Genomic DNA, 13006 nt, shown 5'->3' with positions numbered 1-13006 from the left:
AACAGAACTGCTGTTTCAGTCCTTAGAAAGAGTTTGTCTTTGAAGTCTGCAAGTGTTCTGCTTTAAATTGCTTGAGATGGGGCCTTGAAACGTAAAAGTTGGACTATGCTTTTAGGTAGGGTACCAGATTAACCCGAGGAGCTGTGATTGTAGAGCAAGAAAGCGGCTTCTGGCTGTTTCCCAATAGTTCTAATGCTACATAAAGCAAGCTGGCTGAAGTTCCCATCTTTCTGGACTTGATCCCTTGACTGTCCTGCCTTGTCCCTGGCTGCTTCAAGGGACAATTCCTACAGCCTCTCTGGGCTTGAGAAGCAGAGAGGTGCTGCAGTCCTTGTGTGCCTATACCTCATTTTGAATTTGAGGATTAGTAATCACAGACTTCACAGCAATTAAAAAAACTGCACCACAGATGCTAATTTAAGGCCACAGCAGTTTCACACTTATTTTAGTCGAATGCCCTGAAGAGGGTGCTGGCCGAAGTCCCTGGTCAAATAACAAAGGGAGGCTGAAGTGTTCTCAGGAAGGCTTGGAGTTTTTATGTCCATGAGCCAAAACATGTTTTACATGGGAGGCTAAGATGCAGCAGCAATTCCAGGTTTTGTCTTACTTGCTCAAATAACCTTTCAACCTCTCTAATATGAAGTAATGGATGGAGTATGACTCTGGCACAGGAGCCTAGGATAACACTGAATAATATTATTACTAAATTGCAGGTTTTCAGTTTCTGCTGACTAACATCTGGAAAAAGTTCCCTCCCAGCCAGGAATCAGAACTGTCTCTGTTATTACTCAAATCTAAACATGATAAATTAAGGCCAGAAAGCGTTTCTTGACTGTGCTAGCAGGGTGGGTGGATCAGCAAGGATCATATAACCTATGGCTTTATCATAAAGGCCTATGCATAACTGTCAGGCTGCCAGTAAAATCTGCCTTGCTTGCAACACTCATCAGTTCTGGCAGTGAATGGTAGGAACTCTTATCAAAGACATGGGGTACCTCAACAGCAAGACAGATTTTAATTAGTTTGTAAGCAAGCTTGGATTTTTCTTTAAATCTCACTTCAATGGATTTTGTTTTTAAACTCCCTAGAGAAAGACAGGTTGTTTCTAGGGTTGCAAAATCCTGACACTGCAGTGCTAAGGGCAGTCATTACACCCACTTTGCTTTGAGTGCTCTGTGCACTGTAACTGGCAGTGTTGTGTGCTGACAGTGACCACAGCAAAGGCACTGGCTGCAGAGAAGCTGCAGTCTCAGTGACTGGAGGCTTTACCTGCTGTACCAGTTCAGATACCATGCTGTTTTCCAGATGCAGTCTTCAGAGAAAACAGGGTTCACCACACACCAGGCTGACATCTGACAGAAATGACTCTTAAGTCTGTGATTTCAGTTAAATTGTTCTACCTTGTTGAGTAAACCAGTTGAACACCTCCCTGAGTTCATTACAGACTGTGCCAAGTATGGTAACAGACCAATCCTTAGAGATTTGTTTGCTGCTTCTCGTTTTAAGTCTCTTTCTCACCTTCCCCTGCACCAAAAGGTTTTGGGCTGTTTTACCTGTTGAAGTAAAGCACCCAGGAAAACTGAATGCATGTTGGGTGTTCAGCACTATACCCAAAAGCATTAATATTAGGCCCTGGGACTCCTCAGTTACCAGAACAGCACAAAACATGGTGAGATTCACTGTTCATTCAACTTACTGAACTCAGCCCAAGGTGTATGCATTCCTTTTATTTAAAAAGTTGTCCTAATAGTGCACGTTGCACCTATACAAAAGAATCTTTACACTTGTCCACACACAGGTATATAAGGGCTCCAACACCTGCCACAGGTCTGAGCTAGATCACGCTGCTCATGCAGCGTTCTTGGTACGTGGCATTTGGGTGGAGGGGGTGGGGGCAGAAGTCAGCAGTACTGGGAACTTGTGGCAAGTGGAATGTGCCCCCTTCAGAGACAGAAAGACCCCTGCCAATCCTAGATCCATTTGGGGAGAGGAATAGGGATAAAGTCTGTAGGAAGAGCACCAGTGTCACAACAGGAAGGTTACCAAGCTGGAGCAGTATTGGCCAAACGTCTCATGCGCCTAACGGAGAGAGAGAGAGAGAGGTACAGTAAGTGCATGTTACAGTCATGTGAGGTCTTACCAAAACCAATGCTTTTGGGGAAGCTGCCACAGTTTTTAGACAGGTTTATTCATAGACAGAACTCCTCAGTCACCTGAGAATGCCCCTGGTGATAAGGCTAAGACACTATTTTCACTAACAGCTTTTAGGGCACTTTTACTCATTAACTTGGATTGAACCAGCTGCTGTTGTAAACTCTTCAGTCAGCCATAGCTGATATATAAAATGACTGTGCTACTGTTAATGGGCAGTAAAAAAAAAATCCTGGGGAAGAGCTGAGCCAGTATATTTACTGTTTCCACAATGTATCTTTTGGAGAGATACTAGCTGTTCATTTGTATCTTCCAGGAAGAATTTCATGGAGTAGGTGCAAGCTCTCAACTGCTTGCCAAACATCACTTAGCGGGTCTCTGGTGGGCAGAGCTTCTCCTGGAACCACAGAGTGCTCCCATGCTGGCAAACAGGTTGGCATCAGTCAGGCTAGAACTGGGAGCTTGCCCATTGCTACATCAAATTGAACTTCACACTACATAAAAGGAAGCTTTGTGGCAGGATTCTAGGTAGCATGACAGTGTGTGAAACTCCAGTATGTTCGATTGATTCCTTCCTATACAAACAACCCCCCTGGACAAGCAAAGAGCCCAGGGAAAAAAAAAACAGTTTAAAAAAACAAAAAGGAAACTTCGCTTCAAGCAGGAGATGGTTAAAGTAGACATTTTGATGTTTGTGGAGGAAGGTGGTAACAGTTTAATACCCTGCAGCTAAACTTTCTGCTGTGGTGTGCAAGTCTGACATCCTGCCAGCTGGCTCTCAGGAGGGAAAGACAAACATCAAAGCTTGTAACTTCTGTCAAGGGACAGGCCAAGAGAACTGTCTAAAGTAGTGGCAGTACCTTGTGTTTCTGTCCTGGTCTCTGATCTTCTTCTCCATCTCGGCATCTGTGAGGGTTTCCAGGAGAGGGCACCACTGGTCAGCGTCCCCCGTGTTGCGAATTGCAATCTCCACAGTCGGCAAAGGGTTCTCACTGCAGGGCACAGGGCAACAAAGCAACATCCATCAGTGGCCCCAGAGCACTCCCGTGGGTTACCAGCCCAGACACAAGCACAAGGACAACAGAGCATCACTTGCAGTGTTTCAGGCTTCAGCATTCCTTCTTCACTCTGCTTAGTACAGTCTGGTTCCCTGAAGTTCACCACAGGCTCCTGGTTACAATCTTGTGGAACCTGAAGTTTCTGGGAAAGCAGCTACATCCATCTCCAGCCACCACTGCAGAGGGATTTGTGCTGGACCTGCAATTCTCTCCCACACAGGCCGTTACATACCTGGCTGGCAGGGTTCAACCCCAAAAGGCACAGCTCATCCCATTTCATTAGTCCTGGGTGTACTCCCAGTGCAGCACTGGAGCTGGGAATATTAACAGGGCTCCTTGTCTAGCCTTGCTGTTCTGCAGCTCTGACTTACTAACTATAGTCAGCACACCTCTTGACAGCTCCTCCCTGGCAGAAGTCTGGCTTTCTTGGGAGCCTGATACTGGAAAGAGCAGTCTTTTCAGACCTGCTGTTGCAACCAGAGGCTGTGGCTAATGAGCAATGAAACACCAGGCTGTGTCCCAGATCACAAGATCTGTTCCTCAGAGATTTCTCTGCCCTGACCAGCTGTATTATCACATGCACAAAAATATTTACTGCTTCACTAGCTGCTTTTCAGTAAAAGTCAACAGGAATTGACCAAGAGTAGCTTCCCAAATATTGACAGTGGAGCCGGAAGCCCAGCATAAATATAGAGGAGCCTCGGAATGTAAATGTTTGCTTTGAATTTTCAAAAGTGGCTCAGCCTTAGCTGCAGAAGTGTGTGTGTGTGTGAGAGAGAGGAGCCCTGGGACAGGTGTGCACACACATCCGGCCCCCTCCCCAGGCACATGCACCCCTACACAGGATTTCAGCACTCACAGGCAGCCCTCTCATTCCCCCAGGAAGGAACGCAAATGCTAATCATCATGGGAACACACAACATCTGCATCAAAGCTAATAATGTAAAATAACAAGTCTTCAAAGCAATGCTACCATGAAAAATTAATCCAGAGCCTTTGGTATCTGATCTGGGGAGGAAGCTTTAATCAAATCTACTTCCAGTACTGCTGACATCCACTAAACAACACTCAGACCCAGGAATTTCATCTTAGTCCTAGAATGCCACACATTCCAGGCCAAATACTAGATATTAACTGGGTTTTTGTTACTGATAGCATGATCTCTACCTCACTTACTATGCTTAACACTGAGCATTCACTGAATTAAATGGGGGATGGAAAGCTGGATTCATGCATAACCTAATTGCAAGGCAATTCAGATACTACATTTCTTTAGCAAAGAATCAGAGAGAAACTGAAAAATCCTCCTTAATCTCCCAAGCTCTACAGTAAGACAGCTCCTCCTCCCCTGTTTTTTTCCTGATGAGGAGGAAAGTGCTGCTGCCAGAATGGCTGAAAGGCACTGTCAGCTGCAGGCATCCCAGGAGAGCAAGGCACTGCCTCTGCTCAGGGTCCTGGCCTCTGGCAGTAGTGTCAGGGGCATGCCAACAAAGCAGGGAAACACACCATCTTTTGGAAAGGTGACTCCTCAGGCATGTGGGTTTGGTGTGTGAGAGAACCTGGGCCATCACTCAGGTCCCAAAGGCAAAACTGGCTATGAAGCACTGTGTGCTGCCACCAGAAACACTCAGTACCAGGAGGGAACATCGTAGCACATGCTCCCCCTGAAAATCCCACAGGCAGCAGTTACCTGTCTGCCTCCAGTCCTGCCCTTCCACTGGACTTCAGGCTTTCCTTGTTTTGCACAGAGCAGGCCAGCTGAAAAAAGTGCCCTGGCTTTCATCAACTAAAAGACAGTTTCACCTCTCCCTCAGATGATTAAGAGGCACATGACTTCTCAAAACCCCAGTCCCTTGAGATATTAAGGTCCTTTTGATACATCGAAAGCAGACCCTTTCCTTACATCAATGGAATGATGCTGGAGCAACCACCACCCCTGTGGTTTGAAAATTCAGGAACTAACCAACCCCAGAACCCAAATATCATTAATCACTGTAAGGTTTCAAAAGTACTCCTTTGCTGGAAGAAAAAAGGGAAGAGGAGGACATGTTTGTACTATGACAGAAAAAATGAGGTTTCAATTAGATGTTTTCTTCTCTCTGAACAGCTCATGTCTACGTACTTTGTTCTGTTGGGGTTCCTTTTTTAGTTTTTTATTCTCCTTCTTAAAATACTGCCACAGTCTAAAGGAGGCCTGAAATCTGCCTGTTTGAACTACCCCTAAAAGGAAGCACCCTTCAGTACCATGGTCCAATATATGTTTTTAGAGAGAATAGTGTGAAGTTGGCATTAACATAAACCTGGGCAGTACTGACTGAAACTTTACTTGCTGCAAGTTCCAGCGACTGAGCGGAAGCAAATGGAAAAATGAACCCCACTCCCAAGAGTCAACACATACACAGATTACTTTCTTGGGTATCTGAAATACATGGAGAAGCACAGGAAGAATGGACAGACACTTCACTCTCTGCTACTGCAGGCCACAATGCAGACAGTGCTGCAGTACAACAGGTATCAGGTTCTCATCTACCACCCTGCAAGTTCCCATCGCTTCTCAGGAATGCCCACCCACTGCTTTGTTGTTGTTGTTGTTGGATGTGGTCCCAAGCCAGAACCAAAAATACCAGTCAGGTGTTGTGGAGGGAAAGGTAGGAGCCACCTCCCACCTTCCAAGGAACATCAGCAGGATGGACACACAATCTAACAATTTAATTCAGAGTTTAATTCACATGTGCTAAAGGGACCCTTTCCATTTTCTAATATGAATCACTCTGGGGATCACTTTAGAACCAGGTAGTTGCTGTGGGAGACTGGCAGGATAAAAACTACATCCAGAGGAAGCAGAGTGAGACTAGTGCAAGAGCAACTGGGTCAGAGCAGATCAGTGTCTATTTCTCACAGAAAGCTGGCCAGACAGGAAACCTTCAGATGGAGCAGGAAGAAGGACCAGAGCTCATGGCAGCAGCCAGCTTCCCCACAGTCTCCAGCTCTTTACTTGCTCCCACTCCAACTACTCCCTGCCCTCTGCCTGAGGTAGGACAGGGCCAGGCATGTTTCCCTTTGCTGCTCAGGCAGGTCATCCTGCTTCCTTGAATTGACCCCTAAAAAACTGGTGTCAACAGTACCATTCCCTCCTCTGCAAATACAGCATTTGCTGAACTTTTAAACTTCCTTGACTGTCACCATGACCCAAGGTCACAAAACCTCAGAGTGTACATTAAAGGATTGTTACAGCTGCAGACTCAGCACTGTGCTGTGGATAACATCAGTGCAGGAACTCACCACAGAACACTGCACAGCACAACTGGAAGCCATTTAGGAGACAAATTACGAAGCTGACAATGCTGCATTCCAGCTGTGAGAAGGGCCTGTGATCAAGCCACCTCTAACATCAGCCTGGGTAGAGAGGTACAGTTTCCATCAGTCCAAGTTCAAAAAACCAAAGCTTGAAATGGTGGATGGCCCAAGTTAGGCAAAGCCAACAGAACAAAAAATGCTTCTGGGGCTCATCATGACCTTACATTGGAAGAGGGACTGTCCCTGTTAATTAGTTCTGCCAGCAGACACTGACAGTCATCAGTATTTGGTCCTGACATGTTATTAGACCCAACAGGAAAAAAGATACTTAGGCACAAGCACAGAATACTGTTAAGATGGACAGAATGGGTGCAAGCCATAAGGACTAATTTCAAACAAAACCTTCTGCATCAGGTCAGCTGTTCTAAGCTCCATTGATGCAGATACCCATGCAGTACAAACACACCCCAGAGCCATACAAGGAGGTGGCAGCTCAGTACCTGAAGGCGTATGTCTTCTGATGCCAGCTCAGCTGTCCCCGGATACTGTACGCAATAGTAGTGACAAACTCCCCGCCCAGGCCAAGCTCTGAGCACAGCTTCAAGGCAAACTTCTCTGGTGAATTCTCCTTCTCTGACATGTCCCACTCAAACTGGTCTACAAGGGAGATGTTTCCTACATGGATGTTCAGCTGGAGATAAGCGAAGAAACGGGTTATTTGTTTCCACTTTCACAAAGGTTTGTCCAAGGTAATTGAACTGAGGAGGCAGAGGCTGAAGAGAACAGAGCAGTAACTCCTGTTTCATCTGCGGAGTTCCTTAACTAAATTCTTAATTCCAGTAGCATGAAGACAACTCAGCATTGCTCACTATGGTTCAGCTCTTCCAAAGGCAGATGCCAATGCTTTAACTGAACTATTTCATCATCTCGGAGGCTGGGCAGGTGGATGTTTAATAATCTATCACCTTGGTTCTGTTGTCAATACAAAGGACAAAACAGAATCTGGTTGCAGGACTGGAATTAAGAGCTCCTTTGCTCTGAGGGAAGCCTTTGTACTCCTAGTCCCCCATAACATAAGCAGAGAAATCCAAATGAGAGTTCTGCTCTCATTCTACTGCCTTCCTGTATTACCTTAATAATAACTCGTTGGTCTGACTGATCTTCTAGGATGCTGTCAGTTGGGTACGACTCGATCTGCTGTCGGATGGCAGATGCAATAGCAGGGACAAAGGTCAGAGGATTCAAATCCAGGTCATCACAAAGAATCTCAGAGAACATTTCTGGGGTCATTAGCTTTTCTGTACAGAACAAGAATGAACATTGTAAACTTTCTTAGAAATTAATGTCTGCCACTTACAGAATATACAAAATTACTCCCACAGGGTGAGGTGACAAAGGGAATTCCAAATGCATTACCTTTTGTTTTTAAAAGGGTGTTTTGTACCAGGTCTATAAGGACATACACACTGATACAGGGACTTACAGCCTTTTTTACCCACTCCATGGTATCCAGACAGTGTGGCCACAGAAGCCACAGCCATTAACCTCAGCTAACAGAGTACTCTCAGACCACTGAGCTGATGAACTGGCTCAGGAAAATATGCCAGTTAAACTCTTCAGACCACATGTCCAGGAATGACTACAACACATGGAAGTGGCAGAGCACTTGCTAAGAGATGCAAGCACTGAATACAGTCCAAAGTGGGAGAGCTTTAAATCTTTGTCTCTATGGGGCAAGAACATTTGGTGAAGGACACAACTTTATCTCTCCAGCCTCAGGAAACTCTCCTTGCTACATACCATTCATGTTCCACGTAAATGCATCTCTGAGTTTCTGCCCATCAATTTCCATATCAAGCCTGATTGGAACCAGAACCTCTGGCTGGGATGCATTCTCATGGATCACTGCTGGGTCATGGTCATCAAAGCTGAAGTGAAGACCAACAACACAGTATATGCAACGAGCACATGACACATCTGGCATCCATAGAGGGAAGGCAACATTTGCTGGAAGCAATCCCCGCACTCCAGCTCCCCGATCAGTCTACAGACAGACTCTTCGATGCAAGCTTACAGGGCTATGGCAACTAATACCAGTTTATCAGCTTTTATTACATCTATCATAACACATTCCTGCAACTAAAACAAGGAAGCTTTCTAGGATTACATTTATCTTGGTTGCTTCAACTTTTATAATGGAAAAAATGTTAGTCGTGAGCTTCAGCAGATCAAAGTTACTGGTATATGTCAGTGAGAACCAGAGGGTCTGCAGGCTCCTCAAATGACAACTGCTCAGCAAATCAGCAGGAAATAGAAGGAACTCATCGGGAAAAAAATGAACCATCTTCCTGACAAAAGGAAAGCCTCAGCTCTGAGCCATGGATGGCTACTGTAACAAAGAGCTTCAAGACATACAATTTAACTAAGAACCTCCATATTAATGACCTGTAGGTCTTTTGTCAGTTAGGGATGAATCACAACATTACATGAACTCATCAGTACTACCCTGGCAGCATGTCATTCTGGTAACTGTTTCCACTTTCCAGAAGCAGGAAGCTGTCTTACCACAGAGGGAATGTTCTCTTCTTATCCCTGCCCATGCGATTCCTGTTGATCGTTGTTGAGCATGGCACCGCATCCAGGTGATGAGAGCTGTTGGGCAGGGTTGGCACCCACTGGTTGTTCCTCTTTGCCTTCTGCTCTCTGAAGGAGACGGGATGTTAACCTGCAGGCCCTCAGCACCACTGCTGCTACTTAAGGAATGGTGTAATTTTAAGCTTTAAGTCCTATTACAAGTTCCTGCTATTTTATTCTGGAACCATCAACATTACTGTTTCACAAGGAACTCATGTTCCACACCAGCCTCTCGGAAGGCCATTCTCCAGCTCACAAATATCCATCAGATATGAATCCAGGTGCACCTTTATAAATACTAGATTCATATTTGGATTTTCTGTCTATACTTTACAAAAGGACTGCTGAGAAATGCGAGGTCTCCAGAAGGCAGTATGTGCAGAGAATGTTCTGTAAAACATCTGTTACAGATGGAATGCAGTAATTGCAAAAGAAGTTGTATCATCAAACACTTAGATTTTTCTTCCTGTTTTATGTGGGCAGTAACCCAATCCTTACACTCTGGAGATCCCCATTTGCCCAACAGTGCAAATGACTTAATGCAGACTGGCAAACAACCCCTGCACAACGGCCTGGGCTTAAGCAACTCCTTGTGCTTCCTGCCCAAGCTGACATCTTCCAAGCAGCTCCGTTCTGAGCTTGGCCCTTACCGACACTGGTTACCTGAGGTAGGTAGGAGGTTCTGTGCTGATAGACACTGCCTTGTACTTCTCATCGTTTCCATCCAAGATCTCCTCCACTTCAGAGGCCTTTAACAGCGTCACGCTAGTGGCTAATGTTGTATAGCCATGATCTATTACCAGGAAAGATGCCAATAGTTAACATGGAAAAGGGCTACATAGCACTGTAGCATTAACAGGCTACATAGTGACAAGCCCTCTCAGTCACTGCAGGAGGGACTAAAACAGAGATACAAGTGTCCTTTGGGCTTCATCTTCTCATAGATATTTACAAGGCCCAGAAAATAATCAACCCTCAGTGGACTTAAAGGTCGGAAATAGAGATGCAATGACCAATAGAAAAGCTGTTAAGACTCAGGAAAGGGGGAGAAACCTCAGGACAGCTCCTGCTGAATGACAGAGACCATCTGCATTGGGGAGACCTGCTAAGGTTCTGAGAAAGAAGAGTTAGGCATGGGATTGGGAGGCACAATTAGGGCGACCACAGGGAGAGATCAGAGGAAGAGGATTAGGCATTAATATTATTGTAATAGCACCAAAGGTCACAGTGGACATTCTTCCTCTAGCACAGCTAAGAAAAACACGCAGATGAGACTTACATCTTCGGGGACTGTGAGACCGCTGATTTTCTGTTGGGGGAAAAAAGAAAGCAAGAGGTCAGCAGGGTGCTTGGAGGAAAGAGACATAAGCCCAGAGTAAACAATTATTTTTATTATGCTTTAGTCTACAGAACATACAAGAAGTCACATTGCTAAGAAATTTAACTGCTTGCTATTAGTCCCTCAACAAAAACAATACCAATGTTCTCCCTGTGGAAGTCATATCAGTAGCAACACACCACAAATTCTGGCTGGCACAAACATCCAGTCCCTGCAAGAAGCAAAGTTAAGCAAAGATGCACATCTTCAATGGGGCATCCTTGCAACACTCCTCCCTATTTGATGAAAGAGACAAGGATGCCCCTCTTAAGTCTACAAAAATCTCTTCTGAAATATTGTATTGATTTGGAGATGTGGCTTTTGCTTTGTGATGAATGTAGCCAACCCCAGGAATTCCATGATGGATGTTTCCATTTCAGAACGTTTTGGATCAGGTGATACTTGTTGCCAGGCTGAGCCAGGAGCCACCAGTGCCACCGTTGCAGGGTGCTCCATCACTGGGCCAATCTGAAGTGATTCACACAGCCCTCAAGGTGCACAAGCTTCTGAATCGCCAGGAACAGTTTTTCAAGGCAAAATTTTCGATAAACATTACTGGGAATGTTTACTCATCTTCTCACCATGTGAAGAGGCCACTATCTTCTTCCGTTCTTCCACTGTGGCCAGTCGCCTCCAGAGCGAGGGGTATCTCTTGTACAGGGAACCCCGAAACATGCGCAAGTAGTTTCCCACCTACAAGAAGAGAAGTGGAGATGTGGCCTGGTATTCCATTTAAGAGATTTTTAACAGAAGCTGGAAGAAATTCAGCTCTCTTTAATGATGAGAAAGACCTCTTAAGAGGGTGTTTTTGTTGGTTTTTGTGCTGTGTTTGGCATCAAACAGCACGGAGATTTTTCTGGCAACACAGAAGACAAAATTTTTATCAGCACTTATTTCACTAGTGCTATCTTATTCACTAGATACAAAAAACCTCCCAGCCCTTGATAATAGAAAATTTAATAGGAAAACACTCCATTCATTTGCATGTATTCTTGAACAACCTACCCCTTCTTTACTTCAGTTTCTGCATCAGTGTGCAATGCTCAGTTGGAATTAAACTAAACCAGATACCCAGCTCTCTGACACATTATTTTTACTTTGAACCTCTGAGTCATCTAGACATTATTTGACAACAGCAAATGCCCAGAGACTTGTATTTTGTTTTAAACCCTTTGAACATCAAAACTGTGATTGCTGCCAATAGTCATCTTTCAGATTTACTTACCATCTGTAAAGCAGTTCTGTTCTTCCTGGCATAAGATCCTCACCTGTGCTAAAGGCTACAGCAGGCCTTGCTGAACAACACAACTATTTCTAGACTCTGAAATCAAATTTTTAGACTGACAGGACACTGGCACACTGTCACACAACAAGGTTTTTATTCCTTGTTTGAGAGAACTCTTTTTTGATCTCAGTTTTTAGCTGTATCTTTCACTCTACAGTGCTCATCAACAGACAGAAATTAATGGTAGATAAAAAAGAACCCTCTTCCTTCTCCATATACCTGGTATGGCAATCTTACAGTTCAACTGACTGCAGTTAGTTTTCTTTCAAACTCGATATTTCACATGAGAGAGGAAGGGGTGTTTAGTCCCTGCTCAACCTATACAGCTGGCAGTTAAACTTATCCAGTATTCCCTTTTTTGCATCAAGATGGGGACTAACACTTCTTCCTGGTTTCAGCTGTTTCTCTGGTGCTAGTGTTTCTTGCTTGGATAAGGCTCTTCTTCAGGGAGGCTCAACATTCTCTCAGCACGGGACAACACAGTGTCAGCACAGACAATGGGGTGCTAAAACTCTGCCCGCCAGTGTTTGTTGACCAGACTCGTCTGCACAAGGCAGAAAGAGCTGCACTGGTTGATTTTGGTGCTGTTTCTGAGCCCAAAGGCTCAGGTGTGGGATTCGCTGCTTCGCAGCACATGAAATAGTCCAAACTCCTCAACAACTGTGTACAGAAATTCTCGGTGATCAGAAGCGGGGCCTCAGGCTGCGATCAGGCGAGGATCTGGTCACCACGTACCCGTGCGCGTCCCAGGGGCCGCCCTCACTGGGAGCACTGGTCCCCCCAGTTCCCCCAGCACGGCCGAGGCCCTCGGGCAGCGCCCACCGGGGGACACAGGGGACCCGCGGGGCCAGAAGGCCGCTCCCCCACGCCAGGGCTCTCCTCCGCCCCTTCCCCGCCCTGAGCGCAGCCTCCCGCCTCCCCCGCCGCCCGGCCCGGCTCCTCGCATCCCCCGGCCCGGCCCCCTGTATCTCCCAGCCCGGCCCGGGCCCGGCTCCCGCCCGGGCCGCACCTCGGAGCCGATCATGTAGAACTCGCCGTCCTCCTCCAGCTGGAACTTGACGGGCTTCTGCCCGAAGGTCTTGCTCAGCGCCATCATCATCATCGCGGCGGCGGGCGGGGGGCGGCGGCAGCGGCCGGAGAGCGGAGCGCGGCCCTGCGGCGGCGGGAGCGACAACGGGCGGCACCGCGGCCTAGTGCGGGCCC

At 46.1% G+C, this 13006-nt stretch overlaps 1 protein-coding gene across 1 annotated transcript; it reads right to left on the bottom strand.

Moving 5' to 3' along the window:
• Window positions 1–1711: 1711 nt before the first annotated feature.
• SMARCB1 (SWI/SNF related, matrix associated, actin dependent regulator of chromatin, subfamily b, member 1) lies at window positions 1712–12995 on the bottom strand. Its single transcript, XM_010398155.4, has 10 exons — window positions 12813–12995; window positions 11100–11211; window positions 10420–10449; window positions 9804–9933; window positions 9072–9209; window positions 8307–8434; window positions 7638–7804; window positions 7007–7197; window positions 3012–3143; window positions 1712–2079 (listed from the first exon to the last, which is right to left on the bottom strand). The coding sequence occupies exons 1-10, from the start codon at window positions 12903–12905 to the stop codon at window positions 2040–2042; spliced, it is 1161 nt and encodes a 386-aa protein (XP_010396457.1). The 5' UTR covers window positions 12906–12995; the 3' UTR covers window positions 1712–2039.
• Between the last annotated feature and the right edge of the window lie 11 nt (window positions 12996–13006).

The sequence above is a fragment of the Corvus cornix genome, chromosome 15 (genome assembly GCF_000738735.6).
Source record: "Corvus cornix cornix isolate S_Up_H32 chromosome 15, ASM73873v5, whole genome shotgun sequence".
Lineage (NCBI taxonomy): Eukaryota > Metazoa > Chordata > Aves > Passeriformes > Corvidae > Corvus > Corvus cornix.
Note: the sequence above shows the minus strand (reverse complement) of the source record. Positions and strands in the feature narration are given on the sequence as shown.

Excerpts from the sequence above, each read along its gene's own strand:
- SMARCB1 (XM_010398155.4), bottom strand. The coding sequence starts at position 12,905 with ATGATGATGATGGCGCTGAGCAAGACCTTCGGGCAGAAGCCCGTCAAG. Across the intron at positions 10,450-11,099 it reads GATAGTGGCCTCTTCACATG|AAAATCAGCGGTCTCACAGT; the intron begins GTGAGAAGATGA and ends TTCCCCCAACAG. Across the intron at positions 8,435-9,071 it reads AAGAGAACATTCCCTCTGTG|CTTTGATGACCATGACCCAG; the intron begins GTAAGACAGCTT and ends TCTTCACTTCAG.